This window comes from Patella vulgata, chromosome 4 (assembly GCF_932274485.2).
Source record: "Patella vulgata chromosome 4, xgPatVulg1.2, whole genome shotgun sequence".
Classification (NCBI taxonomy): Eukaryota; Metazoa; Mollusca; class Gastropoda; family Patellidae; genus Patella; species Patella vulgata.
The window spans coordinates 27,172,225-27,200,178 of NC_065882.2; the positions used below are offsets into that span (position 1 = coordinate 27,172,225).

General features: G+C 35.0%; 1 protein-coding gene across 1 annotated transcript; it reads left to right on the top strand.

Moving 5' to 3' along the window:
* The first annotated feature begins 18 nt into the window (after positions 1-18).
* On the top strand, positions 19-27,837 carry LOC126819653 (replication termination factor 2). Its single transcript, XM_050547813.2, has 8 exons — positions 19-205; positions 12,623-12,717; positions 15,408-15,498; positions 16,452-16,588; positions 17,890-17,968; positions 20,534-20,647; positions 21,268-21,325; positions 25,977-27,837. The coding sequence occupies exons 1-8, from the start codon at positions 137-139 to the stop codon at positions 26,249-26,251; spliced, it is 918 nt and encodes a 305-aa protein (XP_050403770.1). The 5' UTR covers positions 19-136; the 3' UTR covers positions 26,252-27,837.
* The last annotated feature ends 117 nt before the right edge of the window (positions 27,838-27,954 follow it).

Consider the following 27,954-nt stretch of genomic DNA (forward strand, 5'->3'; position numbering starts at 1 on the left):
AAAGTAAGGAAAACTTGAATTCCATTTTTCTTGGACTTCCGGTTTGTAAAACGTAAACAGTTTCGCAAACCGTAATCTTAATTTTAACCCGTTCTCAAATTAATTTTTCCAAACACACACTTATCATCATTTTATCATGGGATGTGATGGTGGAACTATTCCTACAAGAGATGAACTTGTTAAAACAAAAAAGAAGCCAGAACAGGTTAGTTCCTTTCTTTCAAAATCAACACGCCCAAATGTGCAAATACGGAATAGGCTAATTGAAATTCCAATACCAATGTTATTCTATTCTAATAAATATGGCAATGCTAACCTAATCCTAATGGTCAAGAAAAAAGACGAAATGGGGACACCTAATCTGAATGGTAATTAATCGAACTTTCTACAATCGTCATATGGAAACGGTGTTTACTGTCTGAGTCTTGGTAAATTTTAAACGGATTTCTTCGATTATGAACAAACTACTTAACTTTGGTTATTATAAACTTACATGTGTGTTTGTAATGAACTCCCGTTCGATAAAATCCATTGCACAACTAATTATCACAACGATGAAAACAAATTCTCTCTTGAAAAATTGAAATATCACAAACTTTTCCCAGAGAAAAATACCAATATGGAAGATGGTTACGTCACTCTGCGGAAGATATCATTTCGTATTAGTGGTGACAGCATAGGAAATTCAAGTACAATTACGACAAGAATCCATGACCACTCGGACCAAAGACCACTCGGTTCAAGACCAGTCGGACCAACTGATAGACCACTCAGCCCAAACAAATAGACTACCCGGACCATACAAAAAGACTATTCGGACCCAACAGAAAGACGACTCGGACCAATAATAAAGTGTTGTTTTAATAAATTGATAATTGCGTTTGTTTTAAAGGGACAATAACACTCTTGCTGGCTTGAAAGCTCCAGAAAATAAATAATATCTCTATCTAAGTACTAGATGTTTAAGTGTCCTACCTGTTGTGTAAATTATCCATTACATCCTATTTTACTTGTCCAGAGGGTTCGAAAATATTTTTAAATAGAAGTTTCATTTGGAAAGGTTTATGTTAGACGTTTCAAACCATTATGTTGAATATTTCAAAATTTTTAAATAAGGTGTGTTAAGATGAAATTTGTATCATCAATTAATTGAAATATTCTAAAATAGTAAAATTTGTTGACCAGAATAATGATTGGGACATATTATTCAGTTACAACAAGAGTGGTATTGAGCCTTTAATATGAATACTCGAACCAATAATAAAGTGTTATTTTAATAAATTGATAATTGTGTTTATTTTAATATGACTACTCGAACTAATAATAAAGTGTTATTTGAATAAATTTCTAATTGTGTGTGTTTTAATATGACTACTCGAACTAATAATAACGTGTTGTTTGAATAAATTGATAATTGTATTCCAAATCGCAAAATATCGAGAACCACACTTGTAGTCACGTTTAAAAAGGGACATAAACGTCGGGTCTTCGTATTATTATGTGCTGTTTATATTAACGCATCAAGGGTGGATAACTTGAAAACGTGTCTCTCTCCTCCCCCCCCCCCCCATATATAGTAACCCAGAGGTTAGTGGGGTAGAACGGAATGAAACCACTGGGGATACCGCGAATGTGGAAAAAGTAAAATTAGGCTATCAGACAAGAACAGTATACCCGTATATGTAGAAACTGTCAAAAGTCTGGACATACCGAGTCTCATTGCAAGAGTAAATAAGAAAAATTAGATTGATATTTTTTTTGGCACCATTATTAATTAATTTTAAAACTAATCGTTGATTTATTTTCCGTACACAAAATTGAACTAAACAACTCTAAATATAAGAATTCCGTATAAGAATTATTTGCTTCTTTGTATTGTGATTTAATAATAAATAAATAGCATATTGTCTAGCCTTATAATATAATTTAATTGGTCCGACTGGTCTTGTTTTGGTCCGACTGGTCTTAGTCCGAGTAGTCTTTAGTCCGAGTGGTCTGGATACCTACGACAATTGGCATTGAGTTTGAGCTTTCGCACACATAACTACCCGCATTCCTGTATTTAGTTACCGTCTTTTACATTCTAGTAAAATCTCTGCAAATTTTATAGCTTTACTTTTTGAAATATTTTGTTCTAATTATTTGATTAGCGACTCGGATGGGATTATTTACTTTTGAACACGCATGCCAAACAAACACAACTATACATTCGTTTTACGGGCTTTATCACACTTCGGTCAAAACTGTCGAATCGAGAATTAATGTTCCGCTTCTTACGGGGTCATACAGGCTTAGTAGCATTATATACCATTATATATGTTACTGAAGCGGTTATTATTCGATCGAAAAATTGCGTATAAAATTAAAAATACACTCAGAGAATTCGGAGGTAAACTTCATGATCCTTGTTAAATTATTTATAACATAAAGAAGTATAATAACAGACAGCTTTATGGATGATATTCACTAGGTTTATTAACTGCGGTGAGAGTAACCTCATTGAAACGTTGCAGTTAATAAACCTAGTGGTATCATTGCTTGATAACGGTGAGAGTAACCTCATTGAAACGTTGCAGTTAATAAACCTAGTGAATGTCATCCATAAAGCTGTCTGTTATTATATATCACTTTCACTAAATGCCTTTCAAAGACAACATAAAGAAGATAGGATATTTATAGTTTATACATGACTTTATTTTTACGAGTATCCGTGCAATCAGTGATATTTTAATTGTGAAGAAAATTTGATAGACTGGCGATCAATGGTTTCCATATAAATCTCCTATGTAATTGCCTTCAATTGATATTTTTCGTCGCCCAAACCCATATACGATCAAAATGATCGCGCTGTCAAACTATCTTTCAATGTTAACCAACCCCCGCAACAGGTATATTGGATTCGACCAATACGTCACGAAGACATTGTTGACATCGACTCTGTCGAAATTACAAGTAAATTTTCAAATTTTTCAAGAGAAAACTTGTTCTCATCGTTGTGATAATTAGTTGTGCAATGGATTTTATCGAACGGGAGTTCATTACAAACACACAGGTAAGTTTATAATAACCAAAGTTAAGTAGTTTGTTCATAATCGAAGAAATCCGTTTAAAATTTACGATGGTTCACACAGTAGAAGTAATGGGAAGGTTCAAAGGATTCTCGAAAAAGTTGGAGGCGTTATTGGTTGCATTTTCGCACATCAACCTGTTCCAGGGGGTGTTAAAGTAGCTAAGTCTCAAAATCAATATCATCCAAAGTCTTCGATCTTCGATATTGAAAACACGAATTATTTGTCAATTGAAGTCAACACTGATGTGATCTTACGGGAAAAGATGGGCTTCTGATATCCAATATTTAAGACAAAATAAACATTAATTTACCATTCCTACACGAACCGTGTACCATAATGCGCTTCAGTGCCATTTGTAACAAGGGACTTGAAGAACGAGGCTAGTCATATTCCACAAGTCATGTCAAACGGCGACGACATATTCTTATCTGGAGAGCATGCACAATAAATACTATCGGTGTAGACTGGTAAAGTGGTATAACCAGACGCTAGAGATTGCCATTCGATTGAGACTTCTGGCGTATTTTACGGAAGGTAACTGATTAGAAATTACAGTATAACCAGACGCTAGAGATTGCCATTCGATTGATACTTCTGCCGTATTTCGCGGAAGGTAACTAATTAGAAATTACAGTAAAAATGAAAACGATTGAAAGTAAATCTAATGAAGATGGGCATACGCCATAAAGTGTGCTAGGAGGGAAATTTTGCCTGGGCAGCAGTACTACGGCCTACTCTTATATCGAATTCCAACTGCCAAGGGATCTTTTATGCGCACACCAATGTATACACAGGACCTCAGTTTTTCGTTCCATCCAAATGACTAGACATCTGTCCTTGTCAGGTTAAGAGATGTATCCAGTTTATACATTCATATATTATTATATGCGTTACGACCCATTTGTGTCAATTTCTAGGTCCCAAATATTAGCGATTTAGCTCCTTTAAAGGGGGACTAGCCATGACCTCACAGCAAATTTTAGCCGAATCGATCAATAACTTTTCATTTTTTCGACCTTTTAGCTTCTGCCAAGTGATGCGTTTATCCGATAGACGCCATTTTGTTTGTTGACTATTTAGACTCTAATAACAACAAGACACTGAAATGGATTTTGACAAACTGAGCTTCCTGCCTAACGCTGCAGTTCATGATAATAATAATTTAATTTTTGCGTTAAGTCACCATTTTCTATAAATGACTATTTGGCGTTGACCAGTTGGATTGGGCTAATTCTATTTGTGAAGGCCAGCTCAATTTTTGTCAAAGTCGCTGAGATGTAAATAAGGTTAGGCACATGATTGTTCGCCAGATTGTAAGTTAGAGTTAGTGTAAGCATTGGCTCTAGGCTAGGGTTAGGGTTGGGATTAGCGCTAGCCCTGTTTACATCTCGCAACCTTTGACCAAACTTGAAGTTGGCCTTATCAAATAGATCTAACCATTGGATTGGCCTTGACCTTGACTTTGACCCGGAGTCCAAACTTCCCATCAAACTTGGGGCCTTTTCACTTACATGTATGTGTGCTATGCCTATATGTCTTGCTGTACATTATCAAGGTTAATTTCCAGGATGAAAACTGAGAAGATGAACTTCAGAAATGTATATAGTTAACAACCCAAAAATCTGACAGTCTGTCCATTAGTGCGAAAGTTCATTCTTCAGATGTTCTGGTAGATGACCCAGACTGCTTTTTCCATCGTCCCTTAGTATGAATGTCTGTTAATCTAACCTTCTTGTAATGCTAGTATAATATAGACAGTCAACTTTCCATACAGCGTTATCAAGAACGCCTCGTACTTTCGTACTAAATAGGCTTGTTACAGGCATATATATATAATTTTTTTCCACCTATCTGTTAATGTTTTACACTTTATTTTGTGAATAATTTATTTCCATATATCAAAACATGTAATTGTCAGCGATATCACTTTGGTGGAAGCGGACGTTAAATAACGGTATTTAAAACACATGACATAGCGATGCACAATAAGCCTTCTGTATTTCTTTAGTTGACAGACCAAGCCTTTTGTTCATCATGCGGAGGTTGGATAGCCGAATTGTTAGCATGTGTGCGCTGTATCATAAGATCTGTCATTGAGTTAACTGGTGTGGTTTCGATTCCCTGGTTGTATGTGACAAGGAATAGGGTCGCCTATCCAACATTGTGGGTTTTCTCTGGGTTCTCGGGTTTCCTCCCACTGCTAAAGACCCCTATGTGCAAGTGAATTATTGAAATAAAATTGAACCATGTGTTAGTCCCGAAATGAACTAGATTGTGTCAAGTGGATGTTAAACCTCATTTCTCTCTCTCTCTCTCTCCAGAAAAAGTTTTTGTAAATTAGTGTGACCTTATGAAAATATTATATATTCCTCACCCCTCCTTAGAATATTAAGTACCGTAACCAATATCTTTTCTGAAGGTCATCTCCTCTGCTTTCAACCCAGACATTAATCTCGATAATACAGCAAGAAATAGGGGCATAGCACACATATGTGCAAAGGTTCCGAGCTTGATGGGATGTTTAAAGTTAAAGTCAAGGTCACAGCGATATTCACACCTAAAGGCCAGACCATATGGTCAAGCCAAATAGTTGTTTATAGAAAATGGTGGCTTAGGCAGTGTGTCAGAATCCGTCTTACTCTTAGTGTCTTGTTATTTGAGTCTAAATAGCCTGTCTACAACCAAAATGGCGTCTATCAGATTTAAACGTATCTCTCGGCAGAAGCTAAAAGGATGGTAAAATAAATAACGGGAACTGGTAGAGATGCAAAAGTGCAATAGTGCCAAGTTCGAAAGTTCTAGAATTTCCTAAAACTATTATAAGCCGGACCAAATCAGTCTGAAGGCGTTTGTCATGAGTGGTCTGTTGCACTTATTGTGCTGTTTTGAGAGAAATTATCTCTTTTTGACATTGTGCCGTTTCGAGAGACTTGATCTCTCTGTTGTAATCCAAGTCTAGAATTACTTTTGTGGATTATTATCACGTCAGAATATACCAATTTAAGGATTATTCACCCTGTCAGTTTTGGATCATTAAGATCCTGTGTAATTCTGCCAACTTGGGAAGACATCTCTAAAGGACTGTCTACAAACTACTACTTCAAAGCAGTAGAAGCATCAAGAGCAAAGAAAACATCAACCAAATACTGGTAAAACTGGACTCAGTACTGCGAGTAATCCTGTATATATTCTGATCAACACTGTTATACTCGTACCTATACTGATCATACTCATTTGTCCCAATATCATTTTATCATTTGTATTTATGTAGATTTGTCTAATCGTGATATTGAGTGGATTGTTAAACTGTAAACTACAATCGATACTCGGATATTGTTACACGATTTTGACAAAACGTGAAATATAGGTTTATATCACAAAGATCTCGATATTGGCATGTATAGATCCATATTCATAGATTATGCTCCCTTATTGTACGAAAAATCACATTTTTAGAGGTCACAACTTTTGATGAAACTTGAAATGTATGTTTATAACCCAAAGATCTTGGTTCCTTTCGATATTCGCACATATCAGACTGTAACTTCCTGGATTATGACCCCTGATTGTACGAAAAATGGTGTTTTTAGCTTGTGGTTCCTATAGAGGGAACAGTTTTTATCCGATTCTAAAAACCATTCAAATATATCACCATTATACCTTAATATTCAGACTGAAACTGTCCAACAAAATGGCCGCTTCTCGTATGCAAATAGTGTAAAAGTATGTAATACCAAGGACACAAAGGTCACAATTTTTATCCGATATTGATGAAACTTAATATATATGTTTATATCGTGAAGGTCATGATCCCTTTGCATATTGTCCATGTGAATTAACCTCTGTCACTCACTTTGTCATTTGTCTCATGAATCTGTCATTCTTTTTGTCATTCATATGGTGAACCTGTGGCATTCTCTTTGTCATTCATATGGTGAACCTGTGGCATTCTCTTTGTCATTCGTCTGGTGAACCTGTCATTCTTTTGGTCATTAGCCTAGTTAGGGCTGCAAGGATATATACCGTGGGACTGTTCGGTTCAGTTCATGGTATTTTCAATTCCGTACTATGGGTTGGTAAACAAGGTATAGATTTTTTTAACCGGTCCATTTTCTTTCGATACTCAACTATTATACAGAGTTACATGTATGTCCCCTTGTAATTCACATGACAAGGAGGGAAGATGGTTACCTGCAATGAAACGTTCTTGTCATTCGCCTGGTGATCCTGTGTCCTTTGACTGGTGAACCTTTGTCATTCGCCTGGTGAACCTTTGTCATTCTCTTTGTCATTGGTTAACCTGTGCCATTTTCTTTGTCATTCGTCCATTAACCTGTCTCTCTCTCTCTCTTTGTCATTCCTCTGATGAACCTCTGCCATCTTTGACATTTGCCTGTTGAACCTGTGTCATTCTCTTTGTCAATCGACTAGTGAAACTGTGTCATTCTTTTTGTCATTCGCCTTGTATACCTGTGTCATTCTCTTTATCATTTGTCTGATGATCTTGTGTCATTAGCTTTGTCATTTTCTAATTGAACCTTTGTCATTCTACGTGACATTCCTCTTCTAGAGGGTCTATCATTGTATTTGTCATTCGTGTGGTGAACCTCTGTTATTTGTCTGGTGAACCTCGGTCATTCTCATTATCGTTTACCTGGTGAACCTGTTATTCTTTTTGTCATTCCATTTGTCATTCGTCTAGTGAACTTCTGTCATTCTCTTTGTCATTTGCCTGGTGAACCTGTCATTCCTCTGGTGAATCTGTCATTCGTCCAGTGAAATGTCATTGTTTTTGTCATTCGTATATTGATCACTGGCAGTGATCAGGAACCCTTGACAAAAAGGAACATGTGCCCCACAAACCACCCCACCCAACAACACGTTCCATAAGCAAAGCCAGGAACAATTCCATTGGTTGTTCCGTATAATTGAACAAAGCTGTGTAATCATTTTGACTTTTTTTATACTTTTATAATAAATAATATTAGTACAGTAAACTTGGCATAAGTCGGATTCGTATGTGTCAGATCTTCGCTCAACTCGGATAAAATCGTTTGGACCCTTTGATCCTGCACGTTTTTCTTATTAAATTTCTGCGCATAAGTTGGATGTCCTACGTCGGATCAAAATGTTCAGTTCATTTGATCTAAGTCAGTTTTGTCCCGATGGTCTAAAACATGGTTAGGTATTCCATGCACAGAGCCCAAAAATACGTTCCCCTATCATTTTGACTCAATAATAGAATCTTCCCGGAAAATTTGAAACTCGCTGTCTGCTGTACGAGACACTTTCCGGGAAAATTTAGGACATTTTTCAAAGATGGCAACAAAACAAAAGTTATCTACTCGCACCAAAACGGAAGTTATCTGCAAACAAAAGCTTAAAATGTGCCTTGGAATCAAAAATTATTCTCCTCTTGCAGTTTATTTATAATCGAGCTAAGATTGAATTTCGATCTTCGGCTAACTCGGATCTTCGCTTAACTCGGATCTTCGCTTAACTCAGATAAAATTGGTCAGTCCACTTAGATCCGACTTATGCAAGGTTTACTGTGTTACAAAAAAAGTTATTTAGACAAAATCTAATTTACATCCTCAATATAAATCTCAAGGTCGCCACTAACAATTTCATATTCATTAAACCCATTCCATGAAATGATTTAATTATTTTGTCTGAGGTTAGAAGTTATTGTTTAGAAATTTCTTGGTCACACATCATTCAGTTGTCATTCTTCATTCAGATTAGGGAGTCTTGACGATTTTATAATAAATATTGATAGTTATAGTGACAATAGTTTTCGTCATTAATAAAGAAATCGTCCGGTGCCGTGACCATAACCAGATCACTAGTAATCTCCAGATTTGACTATTGCAACAGCCTTTTGGCAGGTATCTCAGCTGGAAACATCTATTGTCTACAAAAGCTTCAGAATACAGCTGCACGAATCATCACCATCTCCAAAAATGATTGTCATGTTACTTCACTTTTAAGATCTCTTCATTGGCTTCCTCAAAACCTACCTGTTTCAGTGTTCATATTTATAACTATTTCCTGTAAATTTTGTTAACGCTTTGAGCAAACAATACTGTTTGGAGTCTAGCGCTCTATAAAGTATAAGAAACATTATTATTATTATAAATCTTTGAAGATACATTATTTAAGGTTATGATAAAGAGCTGGCCATTCTTGCTAAATGTATAATAGTTCAAAAATTGATAATGCAAAATGAAATGAAATGGGATTTAGCGTCCTACTGTTCTGCTCCTAAACTGGGCTAATGAAGACAGACATACACCATACAGTGTGCTATGAGGGAAATTTTGCCCGTGCAGTGGCACTACGGCCTACTCTTATATTGAATTCCATCTGCCAAGGGGTCTTTTACGTGCACACCAGTGTGTACACAGGACCTCGGTTTTTCGTCCCATCCGAACGACTAGACAGTTGTCCTTGTCAGGCCCTCCGTCCTGCATCACTGACAAGGGGAAACCACGCTGGGAAATCGGGATGAACTTTCTCGGCCAATGCAGGGATCGAACACCCGACCTCCAGGCTAGCGAGCCAGCGTCTTACCCACTTAGTCACGTGATCCCCCTAATGCAAAATGAATATATATTGAAAATTTCATTCAAATTTGTGGTTTTGACAATATGTGTGTATTGATTGTGTATTATCGTTACCACGTTAACATCTCTTACCTATTTTTAAATTACCAGTAAATTATTAAATCGCCGAACTGTTCTAATTTAGTTAAAATCTCAAGTATCTGAAGGCATCGATAGTTGATTATGATCTTGTCATGTTAATAAGTGTCGAATTAATAATTTATATATAATATATTTATTTAAGGCCTAAAGAATGACCTGCATTAGCCAAATTTAGCTCTTGAATAATGTATCTTTAAATAGACCTATAAAATAGAATTGGTGGCCTAATCCAAGATTCAAAAAATAAATTACCAATTCTTGTATCTTTAAATGCCACGGAAAAAAAGAAATATTTCTCAATTTGCATTTTCAACAATAAATGAAAAGCTCAATGAAGTCATGTTTTCATTCAGAAGAGGGTTGTTTTCTCCGCTAGTTGTTGTTCAAATAAAACTGGCAAACATAGTACATGTAGGAGAGGTTTCAATAAGCTTACATTCTGAATTCTGCCGGAAGTTGTAATACCATGCATTCACACTATGGTGTAGAATTCAGAATTATGTTCAGAACATAGTTGTAGCACAAAGTTCTTGAGAGAAATGGCAGAAACTTACAAATATTCTACCTGAATGACAGGCTGGAATTGGGTCTTTCAATTTCATCCGAAACTTTAACATTAGGACCCACAACTTTTATGAATTGTGTCTGACCAATTACTATAATGATAATTTTAAAGTCTGCAGTGTACATGATTTATTATGTGATAAATACATAAGCTTATGTTTTAAGTTTTAGTTGTCTTCTCCATTGTCAAAATATTAGCTAGTTGCTTTCAATGCAAATTAAATTGTTTACGAAATATTGTGACAATAACAGGACATGGGGTCTAAAGATCAGGAATGCAGAAATATGATGGCTGAAACAATATTGTTGTCTTTACAAATTGTTGATTCTAAATTCATAACCAAAAATATAGAAAGTATGCTTGTTATTTTGATAGGTTAACTGAGCTATAGATTAATACAAATGTTGGTCATTTACATTTTTCTTTGTTATAAAACGTATATCATATTTGTTGACCAAATTAGATAATGATCCCTGTCAATATCCAGGGTATGGTGCATATCTGCTATATATTTGGAATTCAACAGTTATCTGTCTTTTACGTAAATACCACAGACAATAGAATTGGTACATGTACCTATAATTTATAGTATAAAAGACAGAGTGAGGGCTAGAATAGTCAGACATCATCATGCAGATTCTATAGAAGACTAGACATCATTGTATTCTTTAGAAGAACAGACATCATTGGGTTCTGTAGAAGAATACCAGCTGATTCTCCTGAGGTAGTGTTTTCCTGGGTCTAGCCACGCGTTAGACTTTAACAGGAGTTGGGGTTGAGAGAAAGATGTTAATTTTAGATATTGTAATGTAGACTATTGTTTAACTGTTGTGATATAAAAACGTATAGAAAAAACTATTGTTGTTCCTTATACATATTTGATTTTGGTATCGTAAGAAAAGACAATGTTCAGTAGCCAGTCCAGAGTCAAACCAACCCCTAGGCGATCAGGTCAAAACAAAGAATGGCATCAGTAGTGCTACAATTTTCAAGCCGATAGAACACGGTAGATGAGCACCTAAAAATCTGAAACTTGGTGGAATTATCCAATATGTTAAAACCATTCTTGTCCCATGCCATCTCGATATTTTTTCGATTTTTTCAAAATCTGTGTTTTGGTTCATTCCATGTCAAATATTGTATTTTCGAGCCGAAAGAACCCGGGAAATGAGCACTTTAAAATCTGAAACTTGGTGTAATTATAGTTTGTACTAATCTCTCTAACATATATGTTAAAACCATTCTTGTTCCATGCCATCTGAATATTTTTTCGATTTTTTCAAAATCTGTGTTTTTGGTCATTCCATGTCAATTAAATATCACCCAATGAGTTAAACCGTATCGTCTTCGACTTTGCTGAAATTTGGTTTAGATGCTAAAAAGCTGATATTCCAAATTTTAGCTTGATCTGACTAACGGTTCCTGAGATACGGTTCACCCAATTTGCAGACATTAGTACAAACTGTAATTCAACCAAGTTTCAGATTTTTAGGTGCTGATCTACAGGGTTCAATGGGCTCGAAAATACGAGGCAATTTTTGAAAATATGAGGCAATTTTCGAAAATTTGTGTCTGAAACCATATTCGAGGCCAATTTTCTGGAGATCTAGTGAACACTTGTGCATTTTCATATGTTTGTTATGTAGTACTACCGGCAATCTTAAGAAAGGCCAAAATTTGGGTCTATATCTATTACTTTGTAGCTCCTTGAGCACTACGAAATCGAGAAAATATACAATTACCGGTACACCAAATTTTTCTGATTTCATGGCCATGTAGCATGCGAACCCTACCACTCACCTATATTCGAATTTCAGATTCTGAATCTACACGAATAGTTCTCTAGGACTACCAAATTTGAGCCTTATATCTTCACTAGAACTAGAAGTAGAAAGTTAAAAACAAGATATCTGAAACTGGAGTAAATTATTGATAGAAATGTTGTTTCAAAAACTTATCGGTAGGCTAACTCATAAAATTCAAATGCCCATATCTGAGTCAATTTTAAAGCTACAGACCACAAATTCTGCACAGTTTCTAGTTTTTACAAGTACAATAACACATATATATTTTCCAATTTTTTCGGGGGGGGGGGGGGGGGGTGACTTCCCAACTTTCTGAAATAGTGGGACAAAAATATTAATCAATGAGTTAGTACTTTATTACAATTGTAGTTATGTATGTGTTAGCTATTGAAAATATCAAAATATATTATTCTATAACACAAATGAAGGCTACCATAATTTGAATATTTTTTTTATGTTAATTATCTTTTACAGAAAGATAAAGCATCTGAATTAGCTGTGAAATGGAAACATTGTTCAATCAGTTTAGAACCATTACATAAACCCATATTGGCGTGTGAATTGGGAAGGTATGTAAAAATACACAGTTACTCTTACCTAGGTGAAAATACTACATATAGTACCCATCAGTATAGAATCCCCAAATCTTTCTCAGATTCAGTAAAACATATTATTTCATTCTATTTTAGTTACGTTTTCAACTTGTGGACACTGTACTCTATAGAGGTCACAATGTTTTTACGATTTTGATGAAACTTACAATGCATGTTTATAACCCAAAGATCTTGGTTCCTTTCGCTACTCGTTTATATCAGACTGTAACTTCCTGGATTATGGTCCCTGATTGTACAAAAAATCACATTTTTTAGCTAGTTGTTCCTCCAGAGGTCACTATTTTTATACGCCCACATAGAAATGTGGTCGTATATTGTCGTTGCTCCTGTCTGGCCGGCCGGCATCCACAAACCTTGAAAAATCTTGTGGTGGCTCTAGAGGCTGAAATTAATACATAGTGTTTGAGGTCATCAAAGAAGTTTATTGATTTTCGCCGATTTCCGATTATTACTGCCAGAGTTATGGCCCTTGATCTCTGGAAAATCGGGTGAACGATCTAGAGGCTAAAGTTAATATTCAATTGACTTTGAATTTATACACAGTGTTTAAGGTCATCAGAAGAAGAAGCCTAGTTATTTTTAAAGATTTCTGCCAGAGTTATGGCCCTTGATCACTTTGAAAAATCTTCTAGACGCTCTAGAGGCTAAAGTTAATATCTGATTGACTTTAATTTCTTTAAATTTATACACAGAGTTTAAGGTCATCAGATGAGGAAGCCTATTGATTTTCAACGATTTTTGGTAATTACTGCCAGTTATGACCCATGATCACTTTAAAAAGTCTTGTGGACGCTCTAGAGGCTAAAGTTAATATCCTACTGACTTTAAATTTATACAGTGTTTAAGATCATGAGACGAAGAAGCCTATTTATTTTCACCGATTTTTACTTTGAAAATTCTTGTGGATACTTTAGAGACCATAGTTATCATGTAATTGATTTTATATTTATACACCGTGTTTACGCCTACATATAATCGTTTTGATTGACTTTAGATTGATACACAGAGTTTAAGTTCTGAGACGAACAAGTATATTGATTTTCAATGATTTTTGATAACTTGAACAGCTAAATCTGTGATATTAAATATTTTGTATATTAAATATTTTGTAACTTCCTGGATAATGGCCCCTGATTGTACGAAAATTGTGTTTTTATACGCCCACATTTTCATGTGGATGTATTATGCCGTTGCCCCTGTCTGTCCGTCCGTCCGTCCGTCCTCAGGTAACAATTTTTATCCGATTTGGACAAAACTTGAAATATAGGTCTATCTCCCAAAGATCTCAGTTCCTTTCGATATTGGCATTTATCGGACCATACTGTACCTTCATGGATTATGGCCCATGATTGTACGAAGAATCATGTTTTTAGCTTGTGGACACTTCTAGGGGTCACAATTTTTATCTGATTTTGATGAAACTTGATATGCATGTTTATAACCCAAAGATCTTGGTTCTTTTTGATATTTGCAGATCGTAACTTCCTGAATTATGGCCCCTGATTGTACGAAAAATCACGTTTTTAGCTTGTGCTCACTCTAGAGATCATGATTATTATCCGATTTAAAAAAAATATATCTCCGTTACACCATAATATCAGCTGGGTTCAAATTTCATGAAAATTGAAACACAACTGTCTGACAAAAGATTGTGTAAAAGTATGTAATACAAAGGTTGTGGAACCTCTAAAACTTAAAAGTCACAATTTTTATTCAATTTTGATGAAACTTAAAATATATCTTAATATCAAAAAGATCTCAGACCCTTTCGATATTTGCGCATTTCAGACCATAACTTTCTGGATTATGGCCCTTGATTGTATGAAAAATCACCTTTTGTTTTTAGATTGTTCTCTTTCCATCTCTTGAAAATGCCTGGCAACCGCTGGTTTGCCTTGTTGACCCTCTAGAGGTCACAATTTTTATCCAATTTTAAAAACTGTTCAAATATATCACCATTACTACCTAACCGTAGTTGAATTCGACTTTCGTAAAAAATCTGACTGAAGCTGCCAGACAAAATGGCTGCTCCTTTGTACGCAAATAGTGTAAAAGTATGTAATACCAAGGTTGTGAACACTCTAGAAGTCACAATTTTTATCCACCAATTTTGATGGAACTTGAAATTGAAATGTATGTTTATAATCCAAAGATCTTGGCTCCTTTCGATATTTGCGATTATTAGATTATGGGCCCTGATTGTACGAAAAATCACTAGAGGTAACAATTTTTATCCAATTCTCAAAACGTTTAAATTTATCACCATTACACATTAATGATGGTTGATTGAGTTAGAATTTCATGACTATTGGACCAAAACTGCCAGACAAAATGGCCGCTCGTTGTACACAAATAGTGTAAAATTATGTAATACCAAGGTTGTGGACCCTCTAGAACTAGAAGTCACAATTTTTATCTGATTATGAAACTTGAAATGTATGTTTATATACCAAAGATCTCGGTTCCTTTCGATATTCGCACATATCAGACCATATCTTCCTGGATTATGGCCCCTGATAGTACAATAAAAACACATTATTTCTTTAACTCGTTCTCTGTTCATCTCTGGCAAAATGTGGCAATCGCTTGTAATTTTATTTTTGTATCAACAGCTACTGTGAAATAACGTTTTGTTTTTTTTCCAGGTTGTATAACAAAGAATCCGTTTTGGAATTTTTGATTGATAAAAGCAAGTTTGATTTTGCTGATCAGTTTAATCACCTACGAGGATTAAGGGTAAATATTGTACTTCATAATTCGAGACAATATTTATTACTATAAAAAACATATTTAACACGCTGCCACATATAACACACACTCTCTTTGCATATTTTTGAAAAAAAATATTAGTTACGGCAGTGATCGAAATGGGATTATTAAAACTGATTAAGTTAATGCTATTGTAGTGTGTTTAAAGAAATCATAAAGTTTTATGAAGACAAAAAGTGAACTGCCAGTCATCAATATAGTAGCCGGAATGTGTTCAATGCAGTTGGCTTGTGGACACTCTAGAGGTCTCAATTTTTATCCGATTTAGATTAAACTTGGAATGTATGCTTATAACCCAAAGATCTTGGTTCCTTTCGGATCGTAATAACTTCCTGGATTATGGCCCCTGATTGTACAAAAAATTGCTTCTTTTTTGAGTGTGTTCTCTGTCCATTTGTGGATGTATCTTGCATGGCAATCGCTTGTTTTCATTCATATTCAAATTTGACGTTTTTCAACATGCTCTTTCATATTTGAATTTATGACTGCATAAATCTGTGACTTGCAATCTAACAAAGACATCCATCATTTTTGCATTGAAAATGATGGAAAAAGTTCAAACTTTTTATTCCTTTAAATAACATACACCCTTAATTCATAGGGGACTGCCATGAGCAAAAAATTGTGTGTTGTACAATAATTCCTTCATAATTTGATACAATATTTATCAATTTACATTTCATAATTTGAGACAATATTTTATTTAGGGTTTTTCTTTGCATTTCAGATAATGTTTCTAAAAATCAGTAAATTTAATGGGCAGAAAGAATTAGGTACTTCACTTGACAAGGCCCGTGATAATGACATTTACTCTCCTAATGGTTCTATAAGCTCCGTGGAGAAAATGCAATGGGGTTTAACATCCTACATTACTGCATTTGATTTACTTTGTATATTTAATAGAACTATTGTTATTACAGGACTTAAAAGAATTGAATTTATCAGAAAATCCTGCATTTAAAGGTATTATAGCCGAGAAAGGAGATGCTTACATAGATACACAAACATCAGAATATATTTGTCCTGTTGTCGGAACAGAACTTAGTGGAAAATACAGGTTAGACACCGTTTTGAAATACACACAACATTATAAATGGTTTGACATTTTTATACGTCTACATTTTCATGTGGATCTATATTGTTGTCGCCCCTGTCCTTGTGGAAGTCCGTAACAATTTTTATCCGATTTTGACTAAAACTTGAAATATTGATTGATATCCCAAAGATCTTGGATTCCTTTTAATATTGGCATGTAACTTCATGGATTATGGCCCCTGATTGTACGAAAAGTTGTGTTTTAGCTTGTGGTCTCTCACAAGGTCATAATTTTTACCCGATTTTAAAAACCTTTTTAATATATGACTGTTTCATCATAATGATACTGACCGACAAAATGGTCGCTCCATGTACGCAAAAAGTGTAAAAGTATGTAATACCAAGGTTGTGGAACCCTGTAGAGGTCACAATTTTGATCAGATTTTGATGAAACTTAAAACATATCAGATTTTAAAAACCGTTTTAATATATGACCGTTACACCATAGTGGTGGTTGATTCGAATTTCGTGAAAATTGGGCCGAAACTGCCCGACAAAATGGCTGCTCCTTGAATGCAAATAGTTTAAAAGTATGTAATATCAAGGTTGTATTCCCTCTAGAGGTCACAATTTTTATTCAAATTTGATGAAACTTACAATGCATGTTTATAACCCAAAGATCTCAGTTCCTTTTGATATTCCCGCATATCGGACTGTAAATTCCTGGATTATGGCCCCTGATATATGAAAAATCGCTTTTTTAACTTGTTGACCCTCTAGAATTCACAGTTTTTATCTAATTCTGATGAAACCTAAAATATATGTTTATAACCCAAAGATCTTGGTTTCTTTTGATACTGTCAATTGTCGGACCGAAACTATCTGACAAAATGGTCCCTCCTTGTATGCATATAAGTGTAAGAGTAAGCTTATGTAATAACAAAGTTGTGGATTTCTAGAAGTCACATTTTTGATCGGATTTTGAAGAAACTTAAAATTTATTTTTATATCCAAAAGATCTCAGTTCTTTTCGTTATTTGCGCATATCGGACAGCAACTTCCTGGATTATGTCCTCTGATTGTACGAAAAATTGCATTTTTAGCTTGTGGAACCTCTAGAGGTCACAATTTTTATGCGATTTTGATGAAACTTAAAATATATGTTTATAAACCAAAGATCTTGGTTTCTTTTGATATTGTCAAATGTTGAGCCGTAACATCTTGGATTATGGTCCCTGATTGTGGGCGTATTTTGCATGGCAGCGACTTGTTGAAAATTTTTTACATACGCCTGTATTAGAAAATTAAATTTTTCATCTTTAGATTCTGTTATATATGGACTTGTGGCTGTGTTTTGTCAGAGAGAGCTTTAAAAGAGATTAAATCAGAAGTTTGTCACAAGGTAGGATGTTCTCCATGTTATATTAATATTAAAACATCATGATTCATTGATAAATCTAAAGTTTTCCTACTTGTACTGATATCATTGTACAGAAATGTTAGATACAGGGTGGGGGGGGGGGGGTAGGGATTCAAAACTTTAAGAGCTAGTATTAGTACTCAAGGACGATGATGCTCTGTTGGATTATTGACATCAAAGTTATTTTCAACAATCCAATATGGCGGAAATCCAAATGGCTGCCAATATGGCCCTCATTTTGTTTGAATGTTATGCTTATTAGATCGTATATATGCCTGTTCAGCATCCAACACTCATAAATTTTTTATTGTAAAATTTCTCTTCAATTATCATAGTCTTTAAGAGGCATTTAGTAACTGGGTAGAGCAATACACAAAAAACACATACTTATGGAAAAACAGCTACTTATTTATTTGGGCGACGTTTCGAAGAGTATTCTCTCAACGTTATCAAGCTAATACAGTAATACAAGAATAATGAGATCAATATATACAGAAAACTGTAACAACAATTCATGAAACCATACAGGACAACAACAAGATCAAAGGGGTTTATTCTACAAAAACTAATTAAGTGTGAAGAGTAGCCATTGAGTATAGTTAAGCAATTAGGTAGCTATGATGATAGATACAATACTACCGGCAGAATGGGATAGTACCTACAATACAATTATGATATACCATGGTTTGTTTAGATAATGGTAATTAACTTTATATGTCTGTGTGATTAAATGTACAATTAGACTAGAGTAACCCATATGTGTAATAATTCTAAGAAATAGAGTGGATATAACTGATAAATTGATAATAATATTAGAAAAAATGAAAAATAATAAAACTCATAAAAATTCAAAGGTTTCTTATCCACTGTACTGTAGAATGAGTGGGGGTGATGGAAAACACATAATTTAGGTATATTTAATAAGTTCATCATAAGCACTAGGCAGGAATATCCCTGTGTCGCGGTTGAGGTCTGGACTGTTTCTTTTAATGTGTATGGCCTCAATAATTTTGCGGGTTTTTTCTATCGGTAGGTTGGCCGCCAGGGTTCTATACGTTTTAATTCTGTGTCCTGGGTTGGATTGTGTGTGTTGGGCCACAGCTGAATTGGTAGTAGAGGATTTAGATTTATGCTGACTGATTCTCTTGTCTAAAGGCTGTCTAGTTTCTCCAATGTATTTTTTGTCACACGTGCAGGTTATTTCATAAACACATTCTTTTGGGTTCAGTTGTTTGGTTGGGGGAAGTTTGCCACTGGCCTTCAGGAGATCTTTGAGAGTTCTTCCTTTGGAAAATGTTACCTGGATGCCTGTTGGGGTTAGGAGTCTTCTGAGGTGGTACGATAGTTTGCCTTGAAAAGGTATTGTTATTCTCACTGGTGGTGTATCTGGTTTAGGTTGGCTTATATCTGTAGGAGGATTGGTGGTTGCTTTGATGATTTTCTGCACTAATTGTCGGGGGTAGTTATTGAAGTTGGTTAGAGATGTTTCAATGTGATCAAGTTCTGCTCTGATGTAGTCTTTGTCGCAGATGTTCACGGCTCTGCGCGCTAAAGTGGATACAGTAGCTTTCTTTACGCTGTGCGGATGATTCGACTTATAATTGATGTACTGGTTGGTATGTGTGGGCTTTCTATATACGCTGGTATTTAGTTTGTCAGCAGATCTCTTAACTAGGACATCCAGGAACGGGAGGGATTGGTGCTGTTCTTTTTCTATCGTGAATTTTATTCTGTTATTTTGGTTGTTGAGGTGGATGAGGAGGAGGTTGGGGTCTTCATTCTGTTTGAGAATGACAAAAATATCATCTACCTTACGAAGCCAAGCTGTAGGTTGAACCGGTGAAGTGGATAGGGCATCGTTTTCAAAACTAGTCATATAGATCTCGCTGAGGACTGGGGACAAGGGGCTTCCCATGGGTAATCCATGTACTTGCTCGTATGGTTTATATCTTCTATATAAATATAATCAAAGATGTGTGTATGCATTTATGTGTGTATGTATGTTTGCCCATCACTCTTTGCCATTGCGATCCAATTATCATATCTATGTTTTTTATTGTCTATATAAATATAATCAAAGATGTGTGTATGTATTTATGTGTGTATGTTTGCCCATCACTCTTCGTTGCAGCTCTCCACACTGACATATGTAGTATCAAATTAACCAGCATGAACCTGTGAATGTTTTAGGCCATCGAATTTGGGCTCTGGGCCAATTTGGGCCCGTGCGAAGACGGATATCCTACTTAATCCTAATTTATCGTTACAATTCATGTTTGTTTATAATATGCATGAATTAGGGGGATTGTTTTCGGGATTGGTGAAACTTTTTTTGACTTTAACTAAAAAGGTCCATTGCCCATGCATAACCGGGAGTTTGTTTTTTTAATGTGGTTGATTATCCAGTAAAATTTTGTTAAATGTTGACAACTAACACAGACCCTCTGTACTTTGAAGACTAGGAGGTTCTGGGTGTCTGAGACTAGCCATTTGTCCATGGTTTTACTGTTTTTCTTCGTACTTCATTTTCATCAATAAATTCTTCAGTGTGGTCATACTTATGAAGAGGAAAGTGTGGTAGTACTAAATGGTACTGATGATGATGTAGATTTAATGAGAATTAAAATGGAGGCCAGGAGATTGAAAGCTAAACAGGAAAAGGTAAATGTGTATCTTAATTAAATTTCTAGCAGTATTTGTATAGTATTCTGTTTGTAATTTGGTTGGTACTCTAGTGTAATATTGCAGTATTTTGTTATAAATTATTGCCAATATTAAAAACTTGGGGCCTGGTCCATGGTCACTTTGATAAATCTAATGGAAACTCTAGAGGCTAAAGTTATCATCCGATTGGCTTGAAATTTATATATTGATTTGAATGCTTAAGTTATCTTTTGATTGCACATAATTCTATTTATAGTGTTTCGGAGATATTGCCCTTGATCACTTTTTAAAATCTTGTTGACACTACTGTCTAAAGTTGTTAAAGGATTGATTTGACAAAGACACCTATTGATTTTCAATGATTTTTCAATTCAAATTGCTAAAGTTATCATTTGATTACCTGTACTTCAAGTGTTGTTATTCTTGATCAGATTTTAGTGTCTTGTATTTTATCCCATTACTAACAAAAGAATGAGTGTTTGACAATCTTTACTCAGCAACCTATCTTTAAATTTGATGGACTAAATGTCTATATTTGCTTTTTAGTGTAGAATATTGTGCCTTTAATGATTTGGGTATTTATATTTATTGATATTATTTATCTCATCTTTTCACAGAAGGCAAAAAAGGCAGGTAAACACAAGGCAACTTCTAGTAGCACAGACTTATCAACTGGTAAATATTATTATATTGTAGTATAATCACTGACAATTAATAATAAATTACACAATAACAATGATATCTTTGTTATACATCTTTATATAGAAAATTATAAATATTAGTCTAATATCATCTTTCAATAGATTTATTATTTGTTAGAAACTGTTAGCTAGAGAAGAATTGGCTCTGTTTGGAATGTGAGATACCGTGGCATATGATCGACCTATTGCAATATACCTGGAAAACACTGAATTAATATTTTTTTTCTGTTGTATGATAATTTGTATTTGACAAAGTCTGTGACAGGTGCCTTGAATTTTGAAGGAAGATCAGTCATATTGTAAATATTCATAAATAAACATTTTACATTTTTACAATTTTACATTTAGCCATTTCAAGTTTTCATGCAACATAGATTCGCTGATTGATCCATGGTTATAATTTACCGGTATCGTTCATTATCTACCGGTGATTTGTCACCGTATGCTTTATGAAGTTGTTTGTAGTTCACAAAATCATTGTTTTTTTTGATTGCTATTAAAAATGCTATTGTATTATGTTACTGATAGATCTAAATGGCTACAATCTAGGTATTGTCATGCCACGTGTAGTAGGAGGGGCAATGGACGCCATCGTTTGTCATTTGGTTGGATAGTATAAAGTAAACTAGAATTATTGTTTCTCTTTCACCAGTAGTCAGGATTTAAGTCGTGAGTAGCTGATCATGATAAATTATTTCTACAGTTATTATTTCATTTGTTTACGGCGATGTTTGTTGTGGGCGGGACTTTAACAACAATTTGACTACCGTACGAGCGCCAGAATTACCATTTAAGTTATGAAACAATGCAATTGAAAGTTATAATTAATATAAAGTCTTATTCGCTACCACCTTCCATTCGAAAATATGAAACAGGCACTATAATTAACCAATGTGAACACTTTCATGCAACTAGAGACACCCCAAGTGGGATGAATTGTTGCGCAATATAAATTTCGTTATTATTATTATTATTATTATTATTATTAATTCAAAAAATGTATATACAGTTTTTATACGCCCACATTTTCATGTGGACGTATATTGTCGTCGTCTGTCTGTGTGTCCGTCCACAATTTGTTTGTGGACACTCTACAGGTCACATTTTTATCTGATTTTGACGAAACTTGAAATATAGGTCTACCTCCCAAAGATCTTGGTTCCTTTCGATATTGGCATGTATCGGACCATAACATCATTATTGTACGAAAAATCATGTTTTTAGCTTGTGGACACTCTAGAGGTCACAATTTTGATCCAATTTTGATAAAACTTGAAATTCATGTTTATTTGCGCATATCAGATCGTAACTTCCTGAATTATGGCCCCTGATTGTATGAACAATCGCCCTTTTAGCTTGTGGTCCCTCTAGAGGTCACAATTTTTATCCGATTTAAAAAGACGTGTAAAATATGGTATATTAAGGTTGTGGACCAAGAGGTTACAATTTTCATCCAATTTTGATGAAACTTGGAATGCATATTTATATCACAAAAATCTTGATTCCTTTCGACATTCGCGCATATCAGATTGTAACTTCCTGAATTATGGCCCCTAATTGTACGAAAATCGCGCTTTTAGCTTGTGGTCCCTCTAGAGGTCACAATTTTTACCCGATTTAAAAAAAATGTTTTATTATATCACCGTTACACCCTAATGATAGTTGAGTTTGAATTTCATGAAAATCGGACCAAAACTGCCGGACAAAATGGCCGCCCCTTGTACGCAAATAATGTAAACATCTGGTATATCAAGGTTGTGGACCTCCTAGAGGTCACAATTTTGATCCGATTTTGATGAACCTTGAAAAGCGTGTTTATAACCAAAAGATCTTGGTTCCTTTCGATATATGCGCTTATTGGATCGTAACTCCCTGAATTTTGGCCCTTGCATGTATGAAAAATTGCGTTTTGAGCTTTCGGTCCCTATAGATGTCACAATTTTTATACGCCCACATTTAAATGTGGCCGTATATTGTCGTCGCCCCTGTCCGTCCGTCCGTCGGTCTGTCGGTCCGGATTGTGGACGCTCTAGAGGCTAAAGTTAATATCCGATTGACTTTAAATTTATACACAGTGTTTAAGGTCTTAAGACGAAGAAGCTTATTGATTTTCAGCGATTTCCGATAATTACTGCCAGAGTTATGGCCCTTGATCACTTCAAAAAATCTTGTGGACCCTCTAGAGGCCAAAGTTAATATCCGATTGATCTTAAATTTATACACAGTGTTTAAGGTCATGAGACGAATAAGCCTATTAATTTTCAGCGATTTCCGATCATTACTGCCAGAGTTATGGCCCTTGATCACTTCAAAATTTCTTGTGTACGCTCTAGAGGCCAAAGTTAATATCCGATTGATCTTAAGTTTATACACAGTGTTTAAGGTCATGAGACGAAGAAGCCTATAGATTTTCAGCGATTTCCGATAATTACTGCCAAAGTTATGGCCCTTGATCACTTCAAAAAATCTTGTGGACGCTCTAGAGGCCAAAGTTAATATCCGATTGACTTTAAATTCATAAGCAGTGTTTAAGGTCATGTGACAAAGAAGCCTATTGATTTTTAGCAATTTTCGATAATTACTGCCAGAGTTATGGCCCTTGACCACTTCAAAAACTCTTGTGGACGCTCTGGAGGCCAAAGTTAATATCTGATTGACTTTAAATTCATACACAGTGTTTAAGGTCATGCGACGAAGAATCCTATTGATTCTTAGCAATTTCCGATAATTACTGCCAGAGTTATGGCCCTTGATCACTTTGAAAAATCTTGTGGACGCTCTAGAGGCCAAAGTTAATATCCGATTGACCTTTAATTTATACACAGTGTTTAAGGTCATGAGACGAAGAAGCCTATTGATTTTCACCGATTTCCAATAATTACTGCCAGAGTAATGGCCCTTGATCACTTCAAAAAATCTTGTGGACACTCTAGAGGCCAAAGGTAATATCCGATTGGCTTTAAATTTATACACAGTCTTTAAGGTCATGAGACGAAGAAGCCTATTGATTTTTAGCAATTTCCGATAATTACTGCCAGAGTTATGGCCCTTGATCACTTTGAAAAATCTTGTGGACGCTCTAAAGGCCAAAGTTAATATCCGATTGACTTTAAATTTATACACAGTCTTTAAGGTCATGAGACGAAGAAGCCTATTGACTTTTAGCAATTTCCAATAATAACTGCCAGAGTTATGGCCCTTGATCACTTTGAAAAATCTTGTGGACGCTCTTAAGGCCAAAGTTAATATCCGATTGACTTTAAATTTATACACAGTGTTTAAGGTCATGAGACGAAGAAGCCTATTGACTTTCAGCGATTTCCGATAATTACTGCCAGAGTTATGGCCCTTAATCACTTTGAAAAATCTTGTGGACGCTCTAGAGGTCAAAGTTAATATCCGATTGGCTTTAAATTTATAATCAGATTTTAGTTTATTATAAATGTTACATTACCGAAAATTAAAAATATGTGACAACTCTTGTTGACTGCCCGGACGATTTAGCTGCTGTGGGCGTATGTTTCGTTGCCTGGCAACCTATCTTTATCTGATTTAAAAAAAAAAAAAAACGTGTAATAATATGGTATATCAAAGTTGTGGACCCTCTAGAAATCACAGTTTTTATCCGATCTGGATGAAACTTTAAATATATGTTTTTATCATAAAGATCTTGGTTCCTTTTGAGAATCACATATATCCGAAGGTAAATTCCTGAATTATGGTCCCTGATTGGTCGAAAAATCCATTTTTAGCTTGTGTTTTCTCTAGAGGTTACAATTTTTTTTCCGATTTTAAAAAACGTTTAGATATATCACCATTCCACCATAATGAAGGTTGAATTGGAATTTCGGGAAAATCAAAATGAAACTGCCCGACAAAATGGCTTCTCTTTGTACGCAAATTGTGTTTAAATATGTAATACAAAGGTTACCCTCTAGATTTCACAATTTTTATCTGATTTTGATGAAACTTAAAACATACCTTTATATTCCAAAAATATGACAAAATTGCGGCTCCTTGTATGCAAATAGTGTAAAAGTATGTCATACCAAGATTGTGGACCCTCTAGAAGTCACAATTGTTATGAGATTTTGATCAAACTTAAAATAGATGTTTATGTCCCAAAGATCTCGGTTCTTTTCGCTATTTGTGCATATCAGACCATAACTTCCTGGATTATGGCCCCTGATTGTACGAAAAATTGTGTTTTTTAGCTTGTGGATTCTCTAGAGGTCATAATTTTTTATCCGATTTTAAAAATCGTTTAGATAAATCACCATTCCACCATAATGAGGGTTTAATTCGAATTTCAGGAAAATCAAAACGAAACTGCCCGATAAAATAGCCGCTCTTTGTACCCAAATTGTGTAAATGTATGTAATACGAAGGATATTGACCCTCCTCTAAAGGGTCACAATTTTTATCCGATTTTGAAGAAACTTAAAATATATGCTTAAGTCCCAAAGATCTTAGTGCCTTTCCATAACGTTCTGGATTATGTCCCCTGATTGTATGGCAACAGCTGGTATATTTTATTATAACACTTGGTTTTGAGTTTTAAATGTTATTATAACACTTGGTTTTGAGTTTTAAATGTTATTATAATAACACTCATTTTATTACAGATGGTGAACCAAGTAGTAAATTGACTAAAAGGGAAAAAGATAAAGAGGTTGCGGTCGCATCTTCCTCAAAAGTAGATGTTAAATCTAAATTGATTAACGGTAAACCAGATCTAAAAAGTAAACCATCGAGAGGTAAAGCCGAAGAAAAAACTATCAAAAGTATTCAGAATGATCCTAATGCCAGTGCTACATATAAATCATTATTTACAACATCTAGTAGAGCTAAAAATCAACAACAAGCACATTGGGTGACATTTAATCCCATGTACTATTAAACAAATATGAAAGAACAGAATTTATACACAAATGTAGATAATTTTTAGAGCTGAAGGGAAAATATATCAAAACAGATGGGAATCCTGCAGGTTGTTCCACTCTATTTCTTAGCAAGCCAAAGGAATTTGAGTCGACATAAATTTGAAACAAACATCTGTAATCTACCATCTTGCTATATTATTTATTACGATCCCTATCATACAGTTTGTACAGTTATAGTCATCATACTCACTAACATGACAAGTATTTTTTAACCCTTGCATTATGAAAAATTGTGCTTGGAGGAAATATTTTTTTATTGTTCCCTCATTGTCATCTTTCACCAGTAATAATATTAAACATAATATTACTTTAAAAATGTCATTCAATCAAGTTGATTAACCAGAGGTGGATCCAAGGGGGGGCGTGCGGCCCCCTTAATTATCGACAGTGGCCTTTTTTACTGCTGAAAGTGGCTTTTCTCAGACCCAAAATATGTCCGTTCGCAACTCGTTACAGGGATCCCAAATGACTCAAACCATCGACTCAAACACACCAGTCTGGTCTAATTAATGCTTCCACTTTCAAACGAATTCTTGTTGTTTAGCTGACGGTGCCCTATAGAATGTCTATAGACAGACATCAATGATAGCATCTTGTGGAATCGGCGGCGTATACTACTATACACTCATGCCCATCACCGACGCGCATTAGTGCAACTTGATGTAGTATTGTTTCATGTGTGGACAGTACAAGTTACAAGGCTTAAATAGTGAAGTGGCTAGGGAATAGATTCGTCTTTTTTCCCATCGTAATGTCTCGCTCGCCTTGACAATTTTCGAGTCGCATGTTCAACTGGCTTTTTTGCTCGATTTTAAGGCTCTTTTTCAACGATTTTCGAACGTTTACTTAGACGAAAATATCAGTCAAATAGCTCTTGGAATTGCTACAGATGCAGGAAATGACGGATAATTTTCCCCCCATATCTTAGCGGCGTGGTGCATCTCCGCGGTCAGTGCCCTCATTTTGCGGCGCCCCCCCTTTTCAAAATTCCTAGATCCACCCCTGGATTAACTGGGAATCTAATGGAAAGACTGAAATGTACTAATGTGGAATCCACTTGAACTATGATTTTATTTATGTTATTGAACCATTAATTATATGTTTTATTGTATATTATTTAAGTAAAAATAAAGGTAGCAATTTGGACATAAATAAGACTTGATTACAGGACATTAAACGGATAAATTGAATGAAGGATAAATGACAAGTAAATTGTAATGATTGTGGTTACATGCAGAACCCACATGAAGAAAATTTGCCTTGAAAGTGGCATTTCTTCCATGTTGTCTTTGAGTCACAACTGTTAAGATCTTTTATATAATTTATAATTGATATGCAGCTAACATCCCTGCCCAAAAAACTATTTAAAATTTTTCCATATCACATACCCACTTCAGTGCCAGGCTATTTTTCCATGCTCACTCTGATATATATAAGCATCCAGTTCTTGTAAAAGAACTCTTGACAGTTGGAATTAAACAAGCCAACAGTGAGGCTGATGTCCCTCGTCGAAATCCCAAAATAAATAGATGACACATATTCATTAATCGTACATTTATTTTTTTCAAAAGTATCAAGCAATCAAACAAATTATCACCTATACACTAAGTTTCATCACTCTATCAAATAGAATCAAAGTTATCGTGTCCCAAAGCATCAA